Genomic DNA, 24,645 nt, shown 5'->3' on the forward strand with positions numbered 1-24,645 from the left:
TAGATCAAGCTCACAGAAAATAAACTTTAAAAAATACACTTTTCCCTGGGCAGTCACTAACGTCCAACCCTATCTCCTCTGTACCTTTGTAATGTAGGGAGCTTTTGGCAGAGCAATGGGAGTAATTTCAATCAACAAACGACAGTATCCTTGTCATTAAGCCCACAGAGAGAGACGTGTTAAATACCAGATGGACAGACAGTGGGAGGGAGGGAGATGACACCTCAGAGGATGGATGTCTTCAATACCTAATTAGGCCCTAGGCTAAAGGAAAAAAAGGCACATGGACAGAGGGGCATGGTCACACATGAGCACTTGAACACGCACAAACCTACTATAAATACAATGTACTTATGTCGTTTCTAAATTCAGTGGATTTATTTAGTTGCTGTATTTAGTCGCTATATTGAGATTCTGTATTTAGTTGTTTTATTTCAAAGCTGTATATAGTTGCTGTATTAAGATGCTGTATTTAGTTGCTGTATTAAGATGCTGTATTTAGTTGATGTATTAAGATGATGTATTTAGTTGATGTATTAAGATGTTGTAAAGGGAAAGGGAATGTATTTAGTTGATGTATCAAGATACAGCATTTAGTTGCAGTATTGAGATACAGCATTTAGTTGCTGTATTAAGATACAGCATTTAGTTGATGTATTAAGATGCTGTATTTAGTTGATGTATTAAGATACAGCATTTTAGTTGCTGTATTAAGATTCTGTATTTAGTTGCAGTATTGAGATGCTGTATTTAGTTGATGTATTTTGTTGCTGTATTAAGATACTGTATTTAGGTACTGTGATAAGATGATGTATTAAGGCACTGTATATATAGAGAATACTGTCTCTATTTGTGTACCATATTCAGAGACTGTTTTCAACTGTATCCATCACTTATTATTTTGTCGTTCTTGATTTACTGTCATTTTACTACAATATTTTTGCTGCACCTGCTATAACATGGAACATTTAGGAAAGCAGAGTGCATGAACACATTAATACAACTGGAAAATACAAGACTTTGATTGAACACCCGGGCCATTACATCCCACAATGCATTGGACATGATGATTGTACCTGTGATAAGGGTGCAACAGACAGAGACGTGTGCTACAAAAAATTTCCACAACGGAGCCCAGCAGTGTCTCGTTGCCTAGCAACCAGGATGGCCTGCCACAATTCCATCATTTTCACATAGAAAAAAAAGAACCATTTAAAGAGGTCATTGGATTTGGAAGAAAAACTACGAAAATGCCACGTTAATGTGCCAAAGGGAAGATTTTGAGGGAGAAAGACCAAAATATCCTCACCCCTTTGCCATGTCCATCATGTTACTCACGTGATATCAGGAGTTGCCGTGTGTTTTTTATCCTTTGACCAAGGAAAACCGTGAGGAAGTTCCAGTAAAACTCAGGAAGACAGAGGATTTAATAAAGCATAGGGTACACCGAGTTTCTAAGGTTGAGTTGAGAATGATAGAGTCAATCCACCCCACCTCCATTCGGAGCAGATAAGTGGAGAACACAGATGGTAGGCTACTTCATCAACAATGCTGTCACAAAAACAGTGGCTTCAGTTTTCTGCCATAAAAATGTATCTAAAAAGGAATTCAATGTATTTCCTAACTTTGTACACAAACTGTAGCACAGTTTATAATGTTTGTTAGACATACCTAAAATGTTTATTTATCAATTCAATTTAAAAGTACCATGTCTTGAAGTAAATGGCTTCACACCAGAGTTAATACTTGGTCAAAGCAACTGGTAGCAATTACCGAAGTAAATGGTTTAAAATAGATTCTACCAATGCTGCACAGCAACGAAAATATCAGATATGTTACAGATCAGATTAGACCACTCAGGAACACCCAACACATCCTGATTATGTCTCTAGCATTAAAACGTTTGTACTGTCTGGTTGAAAAATGCTGTTATTATTATTATTTAGGCCAAAAAAGTTCACTTTGCCATGTTTTCTTGCCCTATTGCAAGAGGCTTACAGGAGATATGTTTGATTTCTGATTTACATACAGATGCAGAAAAATACAAACTTATTAACCAGGCAAGAAGGGCTTGGTCAGGGAGGAGACAGAGAACCCAATGGCCACTGTGGCAAAGCTTCAGAGTTTCTCTACAGAGATTGTAGAACCTCCCAGCAGGACAACCATCACCACAGCACTACCTCAATGAGGTCTTCATGGTGGCTAGATGAAAGCCACTCCTGACTAAAAGGTTTATGTGATGCTGCCTAGCGGTAGTGGGAGCATGATGCTATGGGAATGCTTTCAGGGGCAGGGACTGGGAGATTGGTCAGGATACAGGAAATGATGAATGGAACAAAACATTATTCAGAGCACAAAGGGCATCAATCTGGGGAAAAGACCCAAAACGCACAACCAGAACAATGCTGGAGTGGATTCAGGACATGAGGACAAGTTTGTGAATCTCCTTGAGTGGCCCAGAGACTTGAAAGCAAAGACTTGAATAACCTGAATATTGCAGTTCACAGACGCTACCAATACTATCTAACAGAGCATGAGGATCTACAACGAGAAATGGGAGAAACGGAGCAAATCCAGGTGAGTAAAGCTGTGACCCTTCCAAAGGCCCTTCTGTTATAGTACTGAATAAAGGTCTGGATCCTTTAATGAACGGATTGTCACTTGATCATTATGGGGTATTGTACGTAGATTGATGCAAACAAGATATATGTTTTGTTTTTTTATATATAAATTCTAAATTAACTCTAAAACTCAACAAAATGTGAGAAAGTGAGGGAGTCTGAATACATTCCGAAGGTGCTGCATATTATGTAACATGAAATGAAACACAAAAACAATATATCTAGCCCAACCAAAAGAAAGAAATTGCATCTGCTGGGTAGGAAGTTGGAAGACTGTTTAGGGTTCTAACCTTTTCTTTTCGATTATATAGACGTTCAGATTAGGTTCTAACCTTTGTTCAAAATGGGTTTCAGAATGAATTGACAATTGCGTATTGAATGATTAAGCTTAAATGACCTTTTACAACACTACACATCTCTTTGCTGAGAAGACTACGAATTATACTGTAATGTTCTTCGCTGTAACTTGTTTTTAAATGGCATCTAAAAGTGAAAGTACCACTATTATATTAGATTATTCGGTTGAACTACAGCCTAACAGACACATTGGATTAAGTTCCCTTTTGACCATCACTACAGAAAGCAAAAATCTAATTTGTGTGGATGTGTTTACCGTTTATATATGTGTTAACCGCTATCTACCAAATCTAAGTTGTAGCTAGGCTTAATTAAATGTAATTGTTCTGCTTGCTGCACATTGCACCAATCAAAAAATTCAGCAGCTACACTTGAAGTAAACAGCCTTAACTGCAACATTATAGATAATATGGGGCCCCTTGAACGTTCCGGATAGTTCCGAAATTAGTGTCAATTGAAAATACTATTTTGTATTTCCAGATATTACTTTTGCAATCAAAGTGCACTTGCTGCAATGTTTCACGTCAGTCTCAAAGAGCTCAAAGATACTCACCATTAAAATAAAGCAGTAAATACCCCATAACAGGCACAAATGACCTTTCACACAGTTTACCCAAAGAAGCCTGAATTACCTCTATATACAGTATAGAGGTAATTCATTTAAATCACATATAATAATGTAGAACACACATTTCAACCTTCCGTCTGAAGGAACAGCACTGCATGTAAAGGGGGTTGCAGGTAACCGAGTGGTCAGAGCATATGACCAGTAACCAAAAACTATTTTAGATGGAGTCCCAGAGCAGGCAACACTAATTACATCCATGTCATTGCTGCAAATGAGAATGTGCTCCCTGTCAACACACCTGCTGAAATAACTATCCTGCACAGAAAAATGAAGGGAACACTTAAATCACACATCGGATCCCGATGAACAAAATACATGAAAGATCCAAATCTTACAGTTGAGAACAAAATGACATAACAACGGTCAATGGAAACCAACATCACCACCCTTTTGAGGGCTGGATTCAAACTCACACCGAAAATCGAAGTAAACAATTGAAATCACAGGCTGTTCCAACTTCAACTTATCATGTAACTCAGTAGTGTGTATGGCCCCCCCCATGTGCCTGTATGCACTCATGACAACGTCTGGGCATGCTCCTGATGAGACGGCGGATGGTGTGCGACACTCCAAGGATAAGCCGCCCCAGAACATCACTGACCCACCGCCAAACCGGTCATGCTGGATGATGTTGCAGGTAGCATAACGTTCACCACAGCGTCTCCACTCTTATGTCAGTCACATGCTCAGTGAGAACATGCCCTCATCTGTGAACAGAACGGGGCGCCAATGGCTGACCAGCCAATTCTGGTGTTCTCAGGCAAATGCCAATCGAGCTGTGTGGTGCTGGGCTGTGAGCACAGGTCCCACCAGATGACGTCTGTTTCTGACGGTTTGGTCAGAAACATGCACACCAGTAGCCTGCTGGAGGTCATTTTGTAGGGCTCTGGCAGTGCTCCTCCTGTTCCTCCTCACACAAAGGAGCAGATAGGAGCCAGTCTTGCTGCTGGGTTGATACCCTTCTCCTGCATTCTGTTAATCTATCTGTCCCTCAGTCTATCCAGGGAGGACAGGAAACATACATCACTGCTGCCTCTCACCAAGACCTGCCCGATTCACTGTTAACCCCAAAGCAGCATGCATGCCACCAGACTAATACCCTGCAACAGTCAAGATATGTGGGAGAAAATGTTAAATATACCAAAGAACACCGTATCTTGAGTGATGCCATAATTGTTCCACTAGCAGATAAGGGTCATAAGGGTTATGGCAATACAAAGTGATTGGAATATAGACTCACTGTTGTAGCTAATGTTCATGTTATTGTGATTGCAACAGTAACTCACAAAAGTGAGGACACCCCTCACATTTTTACAAATATTTGATTATATCTTTTCATGTGACAACACTGAAGATATTACACATTGTCATTTCTTGAGTGTACAGCTTGTATAACAGTGTAAATTTGCTGTCCCCTCAAAATAACACAACACACAGCCATTAATGTCTAAACCGCTGGCAACAAAAGTGAGTACACACCTAAGTGAAAATGTCCAAATTGGGCCCAATTAGCCATTTTACCTCCCCGGTGTCATGTGACTCGTTAGTGTTACAAGGTCTCAGGTGTGAATGGGGAGCAGGTGTGTTAAATTTGGTGTTATCACTCTCACACTCCCTCATACTGGTCACTGGAAGTTCAACATGGCACCTCATGGCAAAGAACACTCTGAGGATCTGAAAAAAAGAATTGTTGCTCTACATAAAGATGGCCTAGGCTATAAGAAGATTGCCAAGACCCTAAAACTGAGCTGCAGCACAGTGGCCAAGACCATACAGCGGTTTAACATGACAGGTTCCACTCAGAACAGGCCTCGCCATGGTCGATCAAAGAAGTTGAGTACACATGCTCAGCGTCATATCCAGGGGTTGTCTTTGGGAAATTGACTTATGAGTGCTGCCAGCATTTCTGCAGAGGTTGAATGAGTGGGGGTCAGCTTGTCAGTGCTCAGTGCGCAACAAGGTGAGGAGTACAAATACAAGTGTGTCTTGCCTACAGTCAAGCAAGGTGGTGGGAGTGTCATGGTCTGGGGTTGCATGAGTGCTGCCGGCATTGGGGAGCTACAGTTCATTGAGGGAACCATGAATGCCAACATGTACTGTGACATACTGAAGCAGAACATGATCCCCTCCCTTCGGAAACTGGGCTGCAGTGATAACGACCCCAAACACACCTCCAAGATGACCACTGCCTTGCTAAAGAAGCTGAGGTAAAGATGATGGTCTGGCCAAGCATGTCTCCAGACCTAAACCATATTGAGCATCTGTGGGGCATGGGCAAGATGGAGCGCAAGGTCTCTAACATCCACCAGCTCTGTGATGTCAACATGGAGGAGTGGAAGAGGACTCCAGTGGTAACCTGTGAAGCTTTGGTGAACTCCATGCCCAAGAGGGTTAAGGCAGTGCTGGAAAAGAATGGTGGCCACACAAAATATTAACACCTTGGGCCCAATTTGGACATTTTCACTTAGGGGTGTTTTCACTTTTGTTGACAGTGGTTTAGACATTAATGGCTGTGTGTTGTGTTATTTTGAGGGGATTGCAAATGTACACTTATACAAGCTGTACACTCACTACTTCACATTGTAGCAAAGTGTAATTTCTTCAGTGATCTTTTTCACATGAAAAGATATAATCTAATATTTGATATATATTGCCTCACTTAGGCAGATAATGTTCATATGTATTGGCGCCATAAAAAGGACTCACTGATTGAAAATGTAATTCTAAAAATAGTCTGAAAATGTATTACAATTATAACAGTAGAATGTGCTATTTGGATAAGTGAACACACCTGAACCACCTTTTGCTTTATGGAATTACAGCCGTGAGTCTCTTCGTTGAAGTCTCTACTAACTTTGCATATCTAGACTGTGCAATGATCTTTCATTGTAGAATTTGATAATTCTTCCCTGCAGAATTCAGGACATTATGGCAAGCTCAGTCAAATTGCATGGAGACCCCTTATGGACTGCACTCATCCAGTCATTCCACAGATTGCCAATAGGATTAAGGTCAGGGCTTTGACTAGGCCAATCAAGGACATTCACCTTCTTGTCCTTCAGCCACTGAACGGTTGCTTTGGCGGTGCGGTCTGGGTCACTGTCGTGTTCAAACATGAACCTTTCTTCCCATTTTCAACTTTCTGGCAGGGGGTTGCAAGTTCTCTTTTGCACTGTCCATTTTCCCTTCTATCCTGACAAGCGTTCCAGTACCTGCTGAGAAGAAACACCCCCAGAACAGGATGCTGCCACCAATGTGCTTTACTTTAGGAAAGTTGTTCTTTGGGTGGAAAGATGCATTAGGTTTTCGCTAGATATATTTTTTTTGCATTCGGGCCAAAAAGTAATATTTTGGTCTTATCTGACTGCAAAACAATTTTACCACTTGCCCTCGGAATCTACAAAGTGCTATTTGGCAAAGCTCAATTGAGACTTGATGTTGCCTTTTTTGAGGAGTGTTTCTTGTAAATATTCCATACAAGCCATATTTCGGGAGCTCTTGTGATATCATGGTCACATGCACACAATGACCAGTGTTTGCAATAAAGGTCTGAAGCTCCTTCAAATTTGCCATTGGCATCTTGGCAGCCTCTCTGATCGTTCCCGCACTACAGTAGTTTTATTTAGACAAACGAGACAACTAAAAACATCTCACACTAAGAGTATGTTCCAATCACCAGCAACAGCACTTTTTACGACAGAGTACACTGCACGTGCACATGCTGTGCCTTGGGGTGCAACTAGAATTTCTTTGTGAGTGTGAATGGCATTTACATATTATGTTAATAAAGTTATTTTTATGGATTTCTGTCTAAATAAGCATGGTATGGTTGGGGGAACCCAGCAGATGTTAGAGAACTGTTCCATGGTGTCTCCAATAGTGATTCGCAGAACATTAAACTGTTAGACTGCTACAACGATAATGACTCAGGATACACAGTGCTCATATAGGAACTTCATACATATTTTGCTGTGCCATCTGGATTTTTTATTTTGGTTCACCAGTGGGACTACAAAAATAGTGATTGAAGACTTCCAATAGTTCTTTGTCCACCTCTGTTTCACGTGCCCCTATATATTTTTTTCCTTAGGTGTTAGACATTCCTTGGAAAAAAGGTCAGAGTTGAGCCCCATGACTGTTGCTCCTGTGTGAAAGATGTTTTGTATTTGATTCTCCAGTGACATCGGAGAATGCGGTTTGTCTTATGTTGGCTTCAGTGCAATTTAGATAATCACGGGGATAAAAGCGCTATTGTAATATGCAGAAGGCTGATAGAAAGGGGCTTCTCAATTAAAGGAGACAAAAAAAAAACTTCAAAGATGAGCTTTCTGCTGAAAGTGACACAGTTTGTTTTGTGAACCCTTGTTTGTGTGTCTAGAAAATAGTGTGCCTGTTGTTAAAAAGTGATTCATTAAGAAGTTGGACGCACACAATTCTTTTGCCATCTGTTAATTTGATATCAAAGGGTGTTTGGAAAGTATGTTAAGGATACATTAACATAGAACTTACTAATTAATTGAGATATGACACCAATTAAAAACTGTAGTAACATTTCTTTAGGCTAACTATATATATATATATATATATAGTTTTTTTTCTGACCTTGTTTTAAATGCAATTCTATCCTCTTTTCTCTCACCAGGGTCTTCATAGCCACATTAATTCTTTGTCAAATTAGTTATTCAAAAGCATGACATTGATACCATTGTTGTTTCATAGATTTAGAGCATTCAGTCTGGGTCCCATTATACAGGCCAGACTCAATAATGCTTTACATCCCTGGAACATCCCTGTCCCAAGAACAACAGTTGTCATGGAGCTGGATTGATTAGACCGGGAAACCTGTCACACAGGTCATATTTGCCTATCAGTTTGCATTTGAAATCCACCATTTCATCTTTCTCCCTGTTTGTAAAGAAAAACAGGGAGAAACAGGCACATTTGAGAGAGAGACATTCTCACCCCCCAAAAAACACCTAACCCCCTCTGTCATGTCGCACCATGGGGCTGAACTGTGACAGTCTAGAGAAGTTGCTCCAAAGGAACAGTTCTGCTGAATCAGATGTTGTCCTCCGCTCAGACAGAAACTCTGGACAGATGGTGGAGTTTCCTAATGGCTGGAGCCGACAGTCTGTGATTAAACACTAACAGTTCCCAGCAGCCTAAATGTTTCCTCCCTCTTAATTCAATTAATGATTTCAAGAGAACATACGTGCATACACACACCACCAAAGCGCACACACACAAATGTACAGGGCCTTTCGACTGGCCCGTTTAACATTTTAATTACATTTTGTTATGACAGCCAGCAGCAAAACAATTTTTTAAGCTTTATAGTACCAGACAAGTCCAAAAAGAATGTGTGGTCTGACAAAGCTAAATGTTTTGGCCTAAATGAAAAGCATTGCGTTTGGCGCAAAAAGCAACCCTGCCCAGTACACAATTGTCAAGACAGACAGGAAAAGACAGTTCTGAGGAAAACCTGTTGCCCTCTGCAAGAAAGATGAAACAGAGATTGAAGTTTATGTTTCAGAACGACAACGAGCTGAAGCACAAACGTGTAGCTATGGAATAAAAAACGGTAAATGTCCTTGGGTGACCCAGTCAGAGCCCAGATCAAAATCAAATATTAAATACATGGCAAGACTTGAAGACTGCTACCCTCCAAAATTGTGTATTATGTCATGTATTTGTGGAATTGTGCCCCACGTCATAAAAAAGTCTAACTTGGAATTGAATGGCTCACAGAGGTATTCCAGCTCAAAATGGTAGGTTAACATGTTTTACGTTCCTTCCAAATTCAGCTAAATTGCATATTCTTATTGGTGGAAAGACCAACCAGAGGGGAAAGAAAGATCAGAACTTGACTGCCTGTTTAAACACAACCTATAAAAATATGCTTCTTGCATTGAACACCAACACCCACCATATATCCATAGCTTAATAAATCTCCTCAACGGTTGCCTTGGATTAATTGAAAAGAGTCGGACACTGGAAGTGTCTAATGAAATACAGTAATACGCTTCTGTTCCCCAACTCATAAATCCAGCCCCAGGGGCTGTGCACCCATCTATTCAGGCAGACTTTATGTTACAACTGCTAATATCTCCGCAGCGTAGACGAGAAAAAGGTGCTGAGTCGACGGGTGTTCATGTCAGCCACTGTAAGTTTGGAGACGGGGAACAGACAGTTTACAGGCAGTCTGGGGTTGCTGGATGATCCATTAGCCCAAAGCATACTGTCAAACACTAGCCAAAGAGCGGCCCCAACCTAGTCTACAGAGGCTTGAGTGCTGCAGTAGTTATCCAAATTGCGGCCCTAAAACAGTTATAACAACCCGTACTTGGGCCACAACCTCAGAAGTAAGACTGCCTTGTGCTAATCGCTGGACAAACAATGTTCTGCGACCTCAACTCATGGATGCAGACCCTTTATTTGGAGATCCTCACGGTCAATACCTGCAGTAGGAGTCAGCATAGGAGATCAGGTTTTCAATCAGGCCATCCTACAGATGGAGACAGCTATACCCTGTGTTGGAGAAGCAACTCTGAAATAAGTGTTCACTACTTTATGACACCAATACAACATAATTCGTTTTTGACCAACATTGTGGCGCAAACGCTGAACAAAAGGAAGTTTGCATGTTACTATAGCTCCAGTGAAGGGACATTTTACTACAGTTCCAGTGAAGGGACATTTTACTACAGTTCCAGAGAAGGGACATTTTACTACAGTTCCAGAGAAGGGACATTTTACTACAGTTCCAGTGAAGGGACATTTTACTACAGTTCCAGTGAAGGGACATTTTACTACAGTTCCAGTGAAGGGACATTTTACTACAGTTCCAGTGAAGGGACATTTTACTACAGTTCCAGTGAAGGGACATTTTACTACAGTTCCAGTGAAGGGACATTTTACTATAGTTCCAGTAAAGAGACAATGCACATACCTCTACAATGGTGACTTTGGCTGCCTTACACATAGGCTGATTAAAGTTCCTGGCAGTTTTCCTAGAAAGAGGGAAGACAGATAAAAGAGAGAGATTGAGAGGGAAAGAGAGAAGTGTGAGAAGGAGAAACAACGATTAAAAGACAATAATATGAGTAAATATAATATAATTAATAATAAAAATATACACAGGAAAAACAGACAGAAACCACAAAACAGAAATACATTCACTCATAGAGAGCAGCAACATAGTAGTACTGCCAGGTAGTGCCTGTGAAAACAGGGGTTTAATGGAATGCAAATACTGCACCCTTGTGGTGAAATATCAAATTGCATTTACTGCAACAAAATACAGTAACTACGACCGAAGCACAGCCGTGATAAAACAAGTTGTTTACCACAACCTCTGATGTACTATTGCTTCAATCTATGATGCTTTACGAGAGAGGCTGAATGCTAACAGAGAGCCCACCAGATGCACCAGCACTGTATACAGTAAATAAGAGTGCTTGTTTTCGTCTGGGTTTCCATTCCAGACAAACTGAATAACAATGAATCTTCACGTGACTTAAAAAAAAGATTATTCTGAAGTTGGTAGGACCTTAAATAAATATCTAAATTGTGATATAATCCAGAAATTATGGAAAGGGTATGGATAGGTATTACCTTCACAACGGTTTTGAAATACTGTCAGTTTTGTGGAAACAGTTGCATTGGACATTTGACTTTGTCAGTGATGCCTCTGTGTTTAAGCTAGTGCTTACTGTCTAAATATCACTAGGTGACAATTTTCCCACCTGGCCTGTAGTAAACAGTAACCTGGATCCACGTGGGTAAAACATTTGTTTGATGGACAAATTTAAGGTTATGCATTTCAGAGGTAGCTGTTTAAGAATTAGGACGCAGACTGTCTCTTTGTGGCATTAAGCAAAAACACCAAAAAGGCAGCCTACACTTTCTGCAGGGAGTACGACAAAGTTTTAACGGACAGGTTTCTAGAGGGTGGGTGTAACAGTGACTACCTGAAGACGATGTTTCCGGCCTTGTCGGCCTTCCAGGCCTTGACCAGTGCAAAGTCCCCAGTGATGGCCTTCTCCATGATGTAGTGCCGGCCATTAAACTCCCGCACCTGCCCAGAACAACACAGCAAGCCATTCAAGACACCCGGTGAAAGACTGCTGGGCATGAAACATTTTGAGTGTGTCTATAGAGGCTACAGTTGGACATGTTAGCTGGGGTAGACTGCCGATGGGCCGCAAGCCACGCAATTCCTTTTACGGTGTCCTGCTTTTTATGGGCTCATAGAGCCCTGGTCCAAAACTATGGCCATATTCTCATGGGACAGAGTGGCTGTTGGTATGTAACCTGACTGTGATCAGTTTAATCCAAGAACATAATGGACATGGGTCCCAGGGTGGGGAACCCCTAAGGTGGAAGACCTCTCTCTTTTCACTGGCGATCGCGATGGTTCCATCTTTGTTGTATTTGATGGGGGATCCGCCCTCCTGGATCAGGGTACCATAGCCTGTAGCCGTGAAGAACGCGGGTACGCCTGCTCCTCCGGCTCTGATCCTCTCTGCCAGGGTGCCCTGGGGGGGGGGGGGGGGTTCAGGGTCACATTGAAATTCTAAGCGCATTCATTGATTAAATTAACCCATTTTACCAAATCACACAAAACCTTTTGTGATGGACCACGTAAATGCAGCCATATCAAAACGGTATCATCTCTTTCATCTAGATAGCTAAGCAGCAAGGTGTCATCATTTCAAAACTTATTTGTGATAACGTTTTCCGTGTCGGTCGTGTTTGGAGCCTAGGCATTCAGCTAACGCACAGGCTATAACTGCTATTGACGCCCTGGGGCGACAGTGTTAGCAGCCTTCCTTGTTTTATTACATACCACGTTATTGCGATGATCTATGTTATATACTACGCTGTTTAGCTTGCTGTCTGAAACCACCTACAGCAGTAAACAAAGACAGAACTAATCTAGCTTGCACATTTATTGCAAATGATATACACGGTTTAATCCTATCATCTTCCACTCATTCTAGCTATGAAGTAGATTTACGCACCAGTCTGCCCAGAGTAACAGCAGAATTCGTCAGCAGAAGGGCATGGCTTAATGGTTTAAGTTGGAGAAAGACAATGCTGAATTGGCAAGTTATCTAGTTGAATAAAATCAGTGTCCTGGTCTACACGCCACTCTGCATGCATGTCTTCAATGGTTCTGATATTCTGCCAAGTAACAATCAATCGTCGGTACTTAACGCAGACTCCTGTGTGCAACTTCCTAGGTTAGAGCCCCCGGCTTGTAATTGGTAATGTAATTACCGTTTTGCCTTTATAACACACAGCAAACCATTTAAAGGAAATTGCAATGCAATATTGACAATCCCATTGTAGCTATGAAATAAAATCATGTCCTCGAAACAAACAGAAAGCCATGGCTTAATAGTTCCCAGAGGTTATGGTGTGATGGTATTAAAACTCTGTCGGAGCTAAATTCCACCACTAGGACCCCTGTATAGGTTCCTGGATTATCAACATGTTGTAGGACAAGGTTCAGGCCCATGTTTACTGCATCGTCACCCACTGACAAAACTTAAATCTATTTCATGACTCTTGGCTAGAGTGTGGGAGATCACCAATATGGCATTGCAATATCATAAAAATGTATTGTATGTTCTTGCCAAAAACACAAGTCTACTGGCTATTAGGTATCTACACTTGGCCCATAAATAGCTGCTCTTTAAGGCCCCTCCCTGGCTCACCACAGTCACTTTTACCCGCGGGCCGGCTGAACCAGGCTTTCCTAGTTGTTCTTGTGATGAGGAGAATACAAAGCCATCGGTCAAAAAGCCCAACATGGTTCTTGCAAAAAGACAAAGAACACATGCACAAAGCTACAACAGAATATCTGAAAAAGAAGTGGATGATTATGGAATGGCTGAATCAAAGCCCAGATCTCATGCAAGAAAGTCCTCAAATGTTAAAACAGTTCTGTAAAGAAAGGTGGGGGGAAATTACTCCCAGTCATTTTAAGAGACTGATAGATAATTACAAGAAATGGCGACATGAAGCTCTCAGCTAAAAGGGACAACACCAGCTACTGAAGCTATGGGTGTACACATTTTTCCCGCATTATATAATTGCATTTCTGTTGATTTTAATTGACTAAATAGTTTTCAACGCAAATTTTTTTTTGTGTGACTTTCTAAATTGGGTTAACTTAATCAACGAAAATATCCATGTGTGAAGCATGCGTGTCACCTGTGGCGTTAGCTCCACCTCCAGCTCCCCAGAAAGGTACTGTCTCTCAAACTCAGCGTTCTCGCCCACGTATGAGGAGATCATCCTCTTTATCTGCTTGGTCTGTAGGAGCAGGCCCAGCCCAAAATTATCCACCCTAAAAAGACAGAACACACAGTTTACCACACACATACACACCCACTCATGCACAAAGAGTCAGTCAAGGTCAGTAAAAGTTATGATATGCAAACATCTAGATAAAAAGCATTACACGAGATTTCAGTTATAAATCTATTGTGTGAGACCTTGTAAAGGTTAAAAGCCGAGCTTAATGGCTGAAAATTAACTTGAACTCAATGGACCTATATACATTTTCTCCTTACCTATTCATTAAAATCCTTGCAATTCCCTAACTTATTTTTTCCCTTCCCTTACACAATTGTTTTCCAGCAGGCTCACATTACGACAAAAATCCTCCAGGGGTTACACAAGGTCATAGAGTGCCAAACCAGCGAACGCAAAACACTCACAGCTTCACACAAATATCTCTCCTTCTGTAGAATTCAAGTCAGTAATAATTCATTCAGTTGCTAAAGGGCTTTTCTCACACAGTTAAATGCAAAAGACAAAACAAAACAGTTTACAATATACAGAACATATTGAACACAGAAAAGAGACAATGCTTGATACAATTCACATCTGGATGACAAAATAACACAATAAGAAGGGATCCTTGGAGGCTTTTTTGAACAGCGTGGTCTTGAGCCCTGACTCTTGAGCTAAGAAGCTTCTGGAATCGGGTCCCATCACCATGGAATGGCTGAACTGAAAGACCTATCATCTATTCATGCCAGGGCTCCATTCATTCCATTGTCTTTGGAAACATAATGGTTCGGGTGACGGACCTCAACTAGTTAAATTCAGTTCACTTCATAGGTTCTTAGGAGTAAAAAGCAATGGTCCTGATTCCACTACTGCCATGCTGAAGGCAGTACCAGTGTTACAGGGTATTGAAACAAAAGTGTAGATTTACACCAAGAAATTAAAGCTGCAAGGAGCATGTTGAGGGTTTCAGCATTAAGCTATAAGTAGCCAGACTGCAGTTTTTCCAATAGGACACAAATCCAACTCATGTTCATAGCTGTAAATAATATTACAAGTATGTTTTTTCCTTTTCACTAGTATTTCCATGTGGCCAAATGGAAACATCTTTCATATAAACTAAACTCACAACCCTGATCATGTCTACCAAATGAAATCCCACTCAACATTGGTCATTTGATGCAATAGAAGTAGCGTTTGAAGCATTTTTCACATATTCAAAAAACATTACGCCCAAACTTAATGGGTCCCAATGGCAAATATGTTCCTTGTGAGGAGGTGGACTTATCTACCACTTTCCATGGCTGTATCTCAAACCGAGTGAGTATGGTGACCTTGCTAATGTGAAAAACCTCAATAGCGCCACCGTGTGGTTGATAAAACAATCCTTGCAGTAATTTTTCCGTATGGTCCTTGTCAACATACGTACCAAGTAGAATTATTATACACCATGCCCCCTCACATGTTCATTGCTCAATAGTGTCCATGTTTTTTGACATACTGGCCTGGCTGATATAACTTTTGAGGACCTTGGTCCCTAGATGCCAAATATCAAAGTACGTGAAGATTGGACATTTGGTGGCAGAGGAGTTAAAATGGCCAGTGAACTGCGGAAACCCTAATAATGAACCGGAACAAACACAATAGGGTTTCACCAGTGACCTGCTGAAACCCTAATAAAGACCGCGTGCAACTCCAGACATCAATTTGGGGTCTGCGGTCAGTCATTAACTTATGGAAATTATCCAGAGTACATAAAACAATGATGTTTAACTACGGGTAGTGATGTGTCATCTTTCATCCTTGAGACTGGTTTTAATTACAGTTGACACTGAACTAACCCCTATATGCAAATCACTAAATACATTACATATGGAAGATAAGTGAATATTTTGCATCTTCAAATACAGGGTGTTTATATGAGCATTGGTCCACACAGACACATTCTAAATGTGTAATGCTGTGTTTGCTACTAAAGAGAGAGAACATACTATTAAGTAAACACTCCATAAACGTCTAATCACCTGAACAACCAAATCATAGAAAACTATTGGTGGGAGTATAGATGAATACTTCCAGGTCAGCCCACTCAGACAGTCTAGGCCAGGAGTGCTCTCAATACTAACAGGTGGTTGTATGGTCCATTGTCTCACACACAGGTCAAATCAGCTTACTCAGAGGGATATGGGGAAATCTCCTTTAGTTAGGCTAAAATAGAAAAGAGCAATAAACTGTATATCAGAAAGATAAAAGGTGTGTGAGTATGAGAAAGAAAAGTGTTTTCTTTGGCATTTGAAATTGTTCAATACAGGTCAACGTCTGTTTCTGAAATAGGATGGCATGAAAATGCAGCATACAGCCCACTTGTAAAACAATAAAATGTACAGGGCAGACAATAACACGGGGAGAAAATGGTCTATGCAATCTCATCTCTTCTGCACCCTCAATGAACATCTGTTGACTGAGAGCTCAACCTACTAAACTGATCTGTGGTGCAGATGTTTGAACTGTGTTTTGCACAGAAACAATGACCAAGTATTTCATAGTTATTTCAATCTGCTTCAGCTTGCATTTCCAAAGATTTTTTGCTCCATCAGTCAACAGTCTGTCAAAATATAGACGTCAGCACCACTGCTACTCTCCTAGGAGAGTCGTATAACGGTCAGGGAGGTGACCAAAAAAACATCATCCAGGGAGGTAGGGTCATGCAGCATGACAATGATCCTCAACACAGAAGCAAATCTACAACAGACTATACCTGAAGAATAATCACATTGTAGAACTAAGATGTCCCAAGAATATCAATGAAACAGTTGTGTAAGAACGATTGAGCAAATTACCTTAAACATTTTGTGCAGGTCTAATCACCAACTACGAAAATGTTACCTTGAGTATTTTGAGGTGGCCTGTTTCAAGTCCTCCATCATCATCCCAGTCCCCAAGAAGCCAAGGATCACAGGACTTAACGACTATAGACCTGTCACCCTGACCTTTGTGGTTATGAAGTAATTTGGGCGCCTTGTGCTGTCCCACCTCAAGACCATCACCAACACTCTACTAGATCCACTGCAGTTTGCCTACAGGGCCAACAGGTCAGTGGACGACGCGGTCAACATGGCTCTTCACTTTATCCTCCAGCATCTGGTCTCCCCTGGAACCTACGCCAGTATCCTGTTTGTGGACTTCAGTTCAACATTCAACACCATAATTCCTGCTGTACTCCAAGACAAGCTCTCCCAACTTGGAGTGCCCGAGTCCACATGCAGGTGGATCACAGCCTTCCTGTTCAACAGGAAGACCCCCTGACCATCAGCGTCGGCTTCCCTTAAGGCAGCGGCTACCAACATTTTTCAGTTACTGCACCCCCAAACTGCTTGAAGTACTCCTGAAGTACCCCCTCATGTTCATTTCACTAGTAAGCCTATGCTGTCATGAGTGTTTAAGTACCCCCAGGGTGGAGTGGAGAGGACAAGTACCACCAGGGCTCCTAGTACCCCTGGTTGGGAACCACTGCCTTAAGACAGTGTCCTGCCCCCCACTCTTCTCCCTGTACACCAACAGCTGCATCTCCAGTCACCACTCTGTCAAGCTTCTGAAGGCTGCGGATGACACCACCCTCATCGGACTAATCTCTGATGGAGACGAGTCCGCCTACAGGTGGGAGATTGACCACCTGGTGTCCTGGTGCAATGAGAACAACTTGGAGCTCAACACCCTAAAGACAGTGGAGATGATAGTGGACTTCAGGAGAAACCCAGCTGCCCATCACCCTGGGTGGCTCCCCAGTCACCTCTGTGGAGTCCTTTCCCTTTCTGGGCACCACCATCGCCCAGGACCTCAAGTGGGAGCTGAACATCACCTCTCGTACAAAGAAAGCACAGCAGAGGATGTACAACCTGCCAAAGACTATGATGGTACACGGCCATCTTAGAGTCCATCCTGACCTCAATCACCGTCATCCACTCTGCAGAGAGGATGATTGGCTGCAATCTGCCGTCTCTACAAGACCTACACACTTCCAGGATGCAGAGGCGAGCAGCAAAGATTTGGGCTGATTCCTTTCACCACGGAAATGGACTATTCAGAACTCTCCCCTCTGGTAGAAGGTTGAGGTCTATCAGGACTAAAACCTCTTGCCACAAGAACAGTTTCTTCCTTACAGCAGAAGTCTTCATGAACGTGCCGCCAAAGCCAAACTGACGATACCCCTGCTCCCCACATACACACAAAACCATCAATTAGACAAATATATGACCCCTCCCCACATATACACACACAACCTCAACTGGACAAATTTATAAACTGGACACAATAATTCTATTTTTAGTAATTTATTAATGCTCAGTCTACACTTTTTACGCTCTGTCCACTATTCTTATTTGTTTTTATTTATTTTGTACAAAGTTGGTGCACCAACGGACCAGAACAAATTCTAAGTTTGTTGTGAAACTTACTGATTCTGAAGGAGGTTCTACCAGTTACAAAACATCATGGTACACATACTTTTCCCAGCCTTTGCTGTTTATGTTTGACCAATAACTTCCATGACAAGGTATGTGTTTTCATGTGTTCTGTGTTAAATCACAGTGCACAATGTTAATATGATAATAACATTTTATATTTATATCTATACTTTAGATGGCATTTATGAAAGACAGCAGGTAATTCAAAGGGGTTCACAAACTTTTTTTTGTGCAACAGTTCACGTGTGGGAGCCAGTGTTTTTGCAGTACAACACTTGCAAGACATAGGCATAGTTGCATATATATAGCACAATACATCACTATCAAGTTGCTCATAAAAGTTAATCAGAAGCAGGCGTGTTTGGTTTTAAAGGCAATTCGGAATATAATTAAGAGGCCGATTATTGAAATATCAGCAGTGATTTAAGTCGCATTTTTCATTCGGAGGACTAACTGAGGAAATCTCCAAGGTCAGATCCAGTTGAGGACAAGACACCAAAAACAGGACCTGTCCCCAGAAAACAGAATTGTCAGAAAAACTTCAAAAATAATATACAGAGCAACAGGGGAAACATTTTCACTACAGGACAGCACTTGAAAATTAAACCTGACACCATGTCCACTTCATAGCTTGGCATGGCCAGAAAATAACAAAATGCATTCTCTGTAGCTAGAGAATACCCTGGTCTGGGAATTAATTTTCTTTTTGTTGCAGTAATATTTCATCCAGCATCAGAGGCACATTCAGCACCTCTCTGGGATGTGCTAAATGAATCTCTATTCCAAACTAACACATTAAACTGGAGCAGGCAAAAAGACAAGACTATATTCATGGCACTGTGCCAGAAACAAACCACTATAAATAGATTCACAGTCTGTCCCACAGCTTCATATTTCAAGTTGCCAGTCCCATGGTTCTGGTTGACAGAAATATCAGTGCTTTATAATGTTTTAAAAACTGACATTCAGCCTACATATTTGCATTGGAATTAAGTCATAGGCTAACATTAATTAAGTATGCAAAAGGCTACATTTCTATGGTTTTTGGAGGGAAACCTTTAACAAAAACTTAATTTGTCAGTGCGTCATCCTTAGAAAATTGGTCCTGCAGTTCACATCACTTGTAGCAGGATTAGTTAATCCACATAGATAGCTTTGGTTAAAACTGTCTAACCAATTAGCGCAGTTGCCAGTCTCATTCTCCGGTCAAATGTGCAAAACTGATTCAGTTACCCTAAAGTCCCAACAACACTAGCTACACTGATAGCCATTCAAAACAGCGTTTGTAAGTGGCGAAAAACTGTCATATAAGGTCAAAAGCACTTGTAAAGGGTGCTCTGACCCCAAGCTCTCTTTGAAAGTTTCCTTAATTACAGATCTAGTATCAGCTTACCCTCTCCTAGCCCTAAGCTGGTACAGCACAAATCTAGATATATTTACATGAACCTCAAAAACAGAATCTGGCTTAAATAATTAAGGCTCACAATCAAAATTAAAAGTGGAAATCTGCTCACTGTCAAGCTGCACCTGAAATTGGGGATAAAGATTTATTTGAAAGCACTTTCATCGATGAGCTTGACTACTTGGAAACATTAAAAAAACTGCGGTCATGGAGGGGTAAAGACCATGGGACTGTGGTGTGGCTCTACATCCTTTTAAAGTAGCTTTGCAGACTTGCATTGGGGCTCCGAGCCTTTCCCTCACCCTCACCAGCAACAGTACCCTCTTGTGGTCCATGGTCACACTTAGGGTAATTCCAGAAAGGCCCGGGACACATCTTGCGCGGATACTGGTCACTTGGGCGATCAAGTCGGATCCATGCTCGAATGCCAAACAAGCTTGCCACAAATGACAACCGAGGTGATTGGTTGCAACCATCCATGATCCCAAGCAAATATAAAGCTAAAGTGATAGGCTGACAGCCGGCTGTCATAACTGGGTTGCAAACATCAGGTGGCAGGGATGCAAACTCCGGAAACACGGGAGTTGTGTGCAAACTGCCAGTAGATATGCTTTTTCCAATATATTACTATTATGATAGACATTTTCCTAACAATAACACGCCAAGAGTCATTATACCGAGTTCCATTGGCGTTCTGTCAGTCACACCACTCAAGACACCACAGACCAAAACCTTGGCCCAAGAAATGCAGGCTGTTCTGGAGGCAGAGGGGTCCAACCTGGTACTATGTAGGTGTACCTAATAAACTGAGTGGATCATTTTTAAATATGGCCATTTATAACTGGAATACATAGAGGTGACTTGTGTGAGGTTGCTGTGACAACGTGACATTTTGTGAAATGCACCCGTGCTTTTTTAACAAACACTTACCCTGCATTGTTGCTGACAGCTGTGAGGCTCTTTATACCAGTCTTTAATAAACTGTTGATAAGGTTCTCTGGGATGCCACACAAACCAAAACCTGGAAAGAGAAAGACATCATTTGAAGAATGTAAACTACACACTCACTTATACTGATAGACTGCACGAGCCCATTTCTATTTACATGTGTGTGTGTTCAGGGTTAATGACCGCAGAATGATTGATTCAGACAGTTTAGCTAAAACAGAGGGCATGGTCCATAGCGATGAAGTGGGCACGGGTCAACGTGAGAGTGAGCATTTGCCTGGCTGGGAAAGGAGAGTGACTTGCCTTGAACAGATATAATATAACAATGAACTTTGTTCATATAAAAAAAATCCCAGTTCTAAGCTGCTGGCCTTGCCTACCAGGAACAGACAGGTAATAGCCATATGTTGGCAGCCCTCTGACGGGCTAGGTAAAAATACCATCATGTTGCTTATACTCCAACCCAATTCTATCAAATCTATCATGTGTCGAGGGATAGGTGTCATCAGTCTACAGACTACAGCAGCGTTTGCAAAGCATCTCAGGAAAAAGACCCATTAAAGCCCACATGACCTGATCTGACCTCCGACTAAGATGGTGGCTCCACTGGGGATGTCCTTCACAGCTTCTGTGGGATCACTGTAGAACTGGGAGTTTCTTTGGTTGGAGGTGGAGAAGAAGCAGCCACAGGGCTGGGAAACCCACAAAGAACAGTTAGACAGATAGGGCCAACACAACAACATTCAGTAACACTTTACCATTCTCTGTATCCTTCTCAGATCTACATTCACATACTACTGGGGAGAGGTTAGAGACAAATATCTCTACAGTCAATCAAACAATGTCATGACTCTATCCAAGGTGTGAAAAATCCACACTTCACATTAAGGTCAGTGAGATAAAAGAAAAATGCCAAGAGAATGTATTCTGCTGCAGCACAGGAAGATAACACACAGCAAACAAGGTGGACATTTACAGTTCACATCAGTTTGTCGACAAAAGAAAAAGTCCCAAGCAGGCTTGAACTATTGGGATCTTGGGAACTCTGCACAGAAGCACTTGGTCTGTTGACACCTGGAGAACTGGCAGGGGACCTTTAACTTCATCTAGTCTTTAATTTTTGCCCTTATCACAACAGTCGATCATCCTTCAACTCCTGTACTGTAACTGATTATACCCACCATCCACCTGGCAACGGCAGATGAAAATCTCACTGGAGGACTTAAGACTCCCTCAATACACTGTAAAGCCCACAACAACCAAGCTCTTTGTAGCTCAATCTATCAAGTCAATGAACATCAGGTGCAAAAGTAAACAGAATTCAAATGTTTGCAGTTACCCCGGATTGTAATTACTTGAACAGTCGCTGATAAACTATGACCACGGCTTTAGATGTTATCCATCACACCACCTCTATAATCTGGGCAGGAATACATGGATTTTTGTCTGATAAAGCCTGATTTATAATAGATATTTTCCATCAGTTGCTCAACTTTACAATCAGCTCATGTGAAAAATTAATTAAACAAAGCGAATTAGCAATTATGGCCAAGCAAGTGATATGATAATTCTTCAAGAAGGATAAATAAAAACCTTCCCAAAACAAGTCTGATTGTTGACCTAGGACCAGCATTTTGTGATTAGGCAATACATCTCTGGGAATAATTAAGAGACCACTGCACCTTTTCCTTTCCTTTCCAAGAAAGTTGAAAAGGAAGGTTTTGAATGAGTAACAGAAGGGTAAAAATTAAGAGAACACTGCAAATTGAACGCTTCTGTTCCTCACAAAAGAAATTCTTTTTAAAAAAAAATAAAAATCCGGTGCTGTATGTCTAGCCAACTAGACCTCGACACAACCTTTAAGGTAGCTTAACAGCCATTAGCTGTATTTACTGTTACATCCTACAACAACTTATCAACAGTCAAATTGTGGCAGCCATATTGAACAGAAAGACCACAAAGTCATAACGTGAACATTGCAGAATAACTGTATACAAAGAGATGCAAAGTACAACACAATGCATTGAAATCAATAACATTAATTTCATGAGTCACAATAATTACTTTTAGTGTGTACTCACTGTTAACACTCAAATTCATTATAACATAATTTCATAGACATAATTAAACTATACACTACTTACATTGTTTTATTGTCTGTTCTACTTTCACAGAACTATTTACAGAGACTGTTCTAGGGCATGTATTCTTGTTGTCTTAACTTTGAATTGTCCTTTGTGCACGTGGCTTGAAAAGGCTCCGAGTGCACAACGCAATGGAAACATTCTTGGGATTTTGCGTGACAGTATTGGTAGGGGTGAATTGTTTTCTGACTATATTCTAACGATATTTTATAGTAACGTGACTGTAATAGATTCGTACATGCTATTAGGTTCTGCATTCGATTTTGACTTATAGTCACCTTATACCAAAGGTTGTCGGGTAAGCGAGTGCATTCATTGGGTTATAACTATACACAAAAAAAACACACTTTGGCAAAACAAACATGGACATATTTAATTACGTTTATAACCAAGGTCATTTATGTATTAACAACGGCTGACAATATACTAATAGTAAGGATAAAGATGTATAGCAATCGTGAATCACACGAAATAAATCGTGATTCACATCGTTTGTCTTCACTGTTTACCTAGTTCGTTCATCAACTAGTTTTTGGTGCACGTCTGTAAATGCAAAGTATGACTGTACACTATGTATTCAAGACGAGAATTTAGAGGTTCAATTACTAAGTGGTACAACAACATGCCTAGTGACACATTATTCTCAATCTATATACCTACTATTCTATTCTTATTCTGTACATTTATCTGACGTATTTCGATACTGACCTTGGTCATGGAATGAGTGAAGTTAAAATTGGGTCTACCGGTGGCCGCTAGATTTTTGAAGAATACATTCTCCGCTCTTGACAACATTTTGAGAGCCGCCATGTTTTGTCTACTTGTCTTTTTTAAATGAGCGTGGGGCTGCTGGGCGGTTAAGTTGGGTTTGTTTTGTAGGCTTTGTGCGATCAGCGCTGTAGCTCATCCAGCTAGTGAAATGACACTGGGAGATATTCAATATTCTTATTTTCGCGTCCTCTTTCCTCTATCCGAGTCTCCTTCTCAACACCCATTGGAGGAGATGGTTCGAGGGGTTGGACCTACGACCTTGTAATATTTACTAAATTCAGCTAGAAGCTGACCCCGGAGGAAGCGGAATGCCGAATCAAGCATCCAGGCGGAGCCACGAGGTTGCAAACGCCCCACTGGAGTGGTTGCCACGAAGAGAGATATATCACTGGCGCTTTTTCTTTTGGTCGGGGCGGGTACACTAAGCATGCAGAGTCTTCTCTAGCCTTCCTCTGGGCCCGCCTGGATAACATTTACTAGAAGCGAGTCCAGCGTATATTCATGTAAAACTGTATTTGGCAAAGAGAAGCAAGGGGTTCGGCTAATTCGTTATAATTTAACTGGTTCGCTGCTCCACTCTAATTCCGAGTCCTGGTGAGCCGACTGTTTTTGCTCAATTTACCTGAGAAAGACGAGTTAGGCTATTTGGCTCCCTACAGTTTATTCGTTTAAAACGCTTAATAACATCAAAACAATTAAAGAAAGTGCACATCACAAAGGTTAATGCGAAATAGTGACATAATTGAATTGTGTTAAAGCGTGATATTCATGTTCAATTAGGTTACGTTGTTCATTTTAACTTTCCTAATTAATATTTCGCTCACGTTTTTTTTTTTTTGGGTTACCCTAAATGTACTGGGGGGGGGGGGGGCAATCATATGGAACACAAAGACGCGCACTTCTGACTTTGCCGTGCGAATATAAGATATTTAGTGAATACGTTTTGACCTTTTGAGCTTACAAATTAAGGAAATTAAATGAACGGCTGCTTTCACCAATGCGATTCGGT

The 24,645-nt window shown here is 41.2% G+C and overlaps 1 protein-coding gene across 2 annotated transcripts in view; it reads right to left on the minus strand.

The window, feature by feature from the left end:
* The window catches only part of oxct1a (3-oxoacid CoA transferase 1a), a 68,857-nt gene extending 44,922 nt beyond the window's left edge, over positions 1-23,935 (minus strand). Inside the window, exons 1-7 of one of the 2 annotated variants that reach the window (XM_010892448.5) lie at positions 23,574-23,931; positions 21,305-21,413; positions 20,704-20,794; positions 13,828-13,963; positions 11,994-12,143; positions 11,577-11,683; positions 10,556-10,616 (exon numbers count right to left, since the gene is read on the minus strand). In XM_010892448.5, coding sequence (XP_010890750.1) covers positions 10,556-10,616; positions 11,577-11,683; positions 11,994-12,143; positions 13,828-13,963; positions 20,704-20,794; positions 21,305-21,413; positions 23,574-23,675 — 756 coding nt within the window. In that variant the 5' untranslated portion in view covers positions 23,676-23,931. Of the gene's footprint in view, positions 1-10,555; positions 10,617-11,576; positions 11,684-11,993; positions 12,144-13,827; positions 13,964-20,703; positions 20,795-21,304; positions 21,414-23,573 lie in introns of both variants that reach the window. The other variant, XM_020052599.3, reaches the window with a different exon arrangement.
* Positions 23,936-24,645: the final 710 nt, after the last annotated feature.

Source organism: Esox lucius, chromosome 13 (assembly GCF_011004845.1).
Source record: "Esox lucius isolate fEsoLuc1 chromosome 13, fEsoLuc1.pri, whole genome shotgun sequence".
NCBI lineage: Eukaryota > Metazoa > Chordata > Actinopteri > Esociformes > Esocidae > Esox > Esox lucius.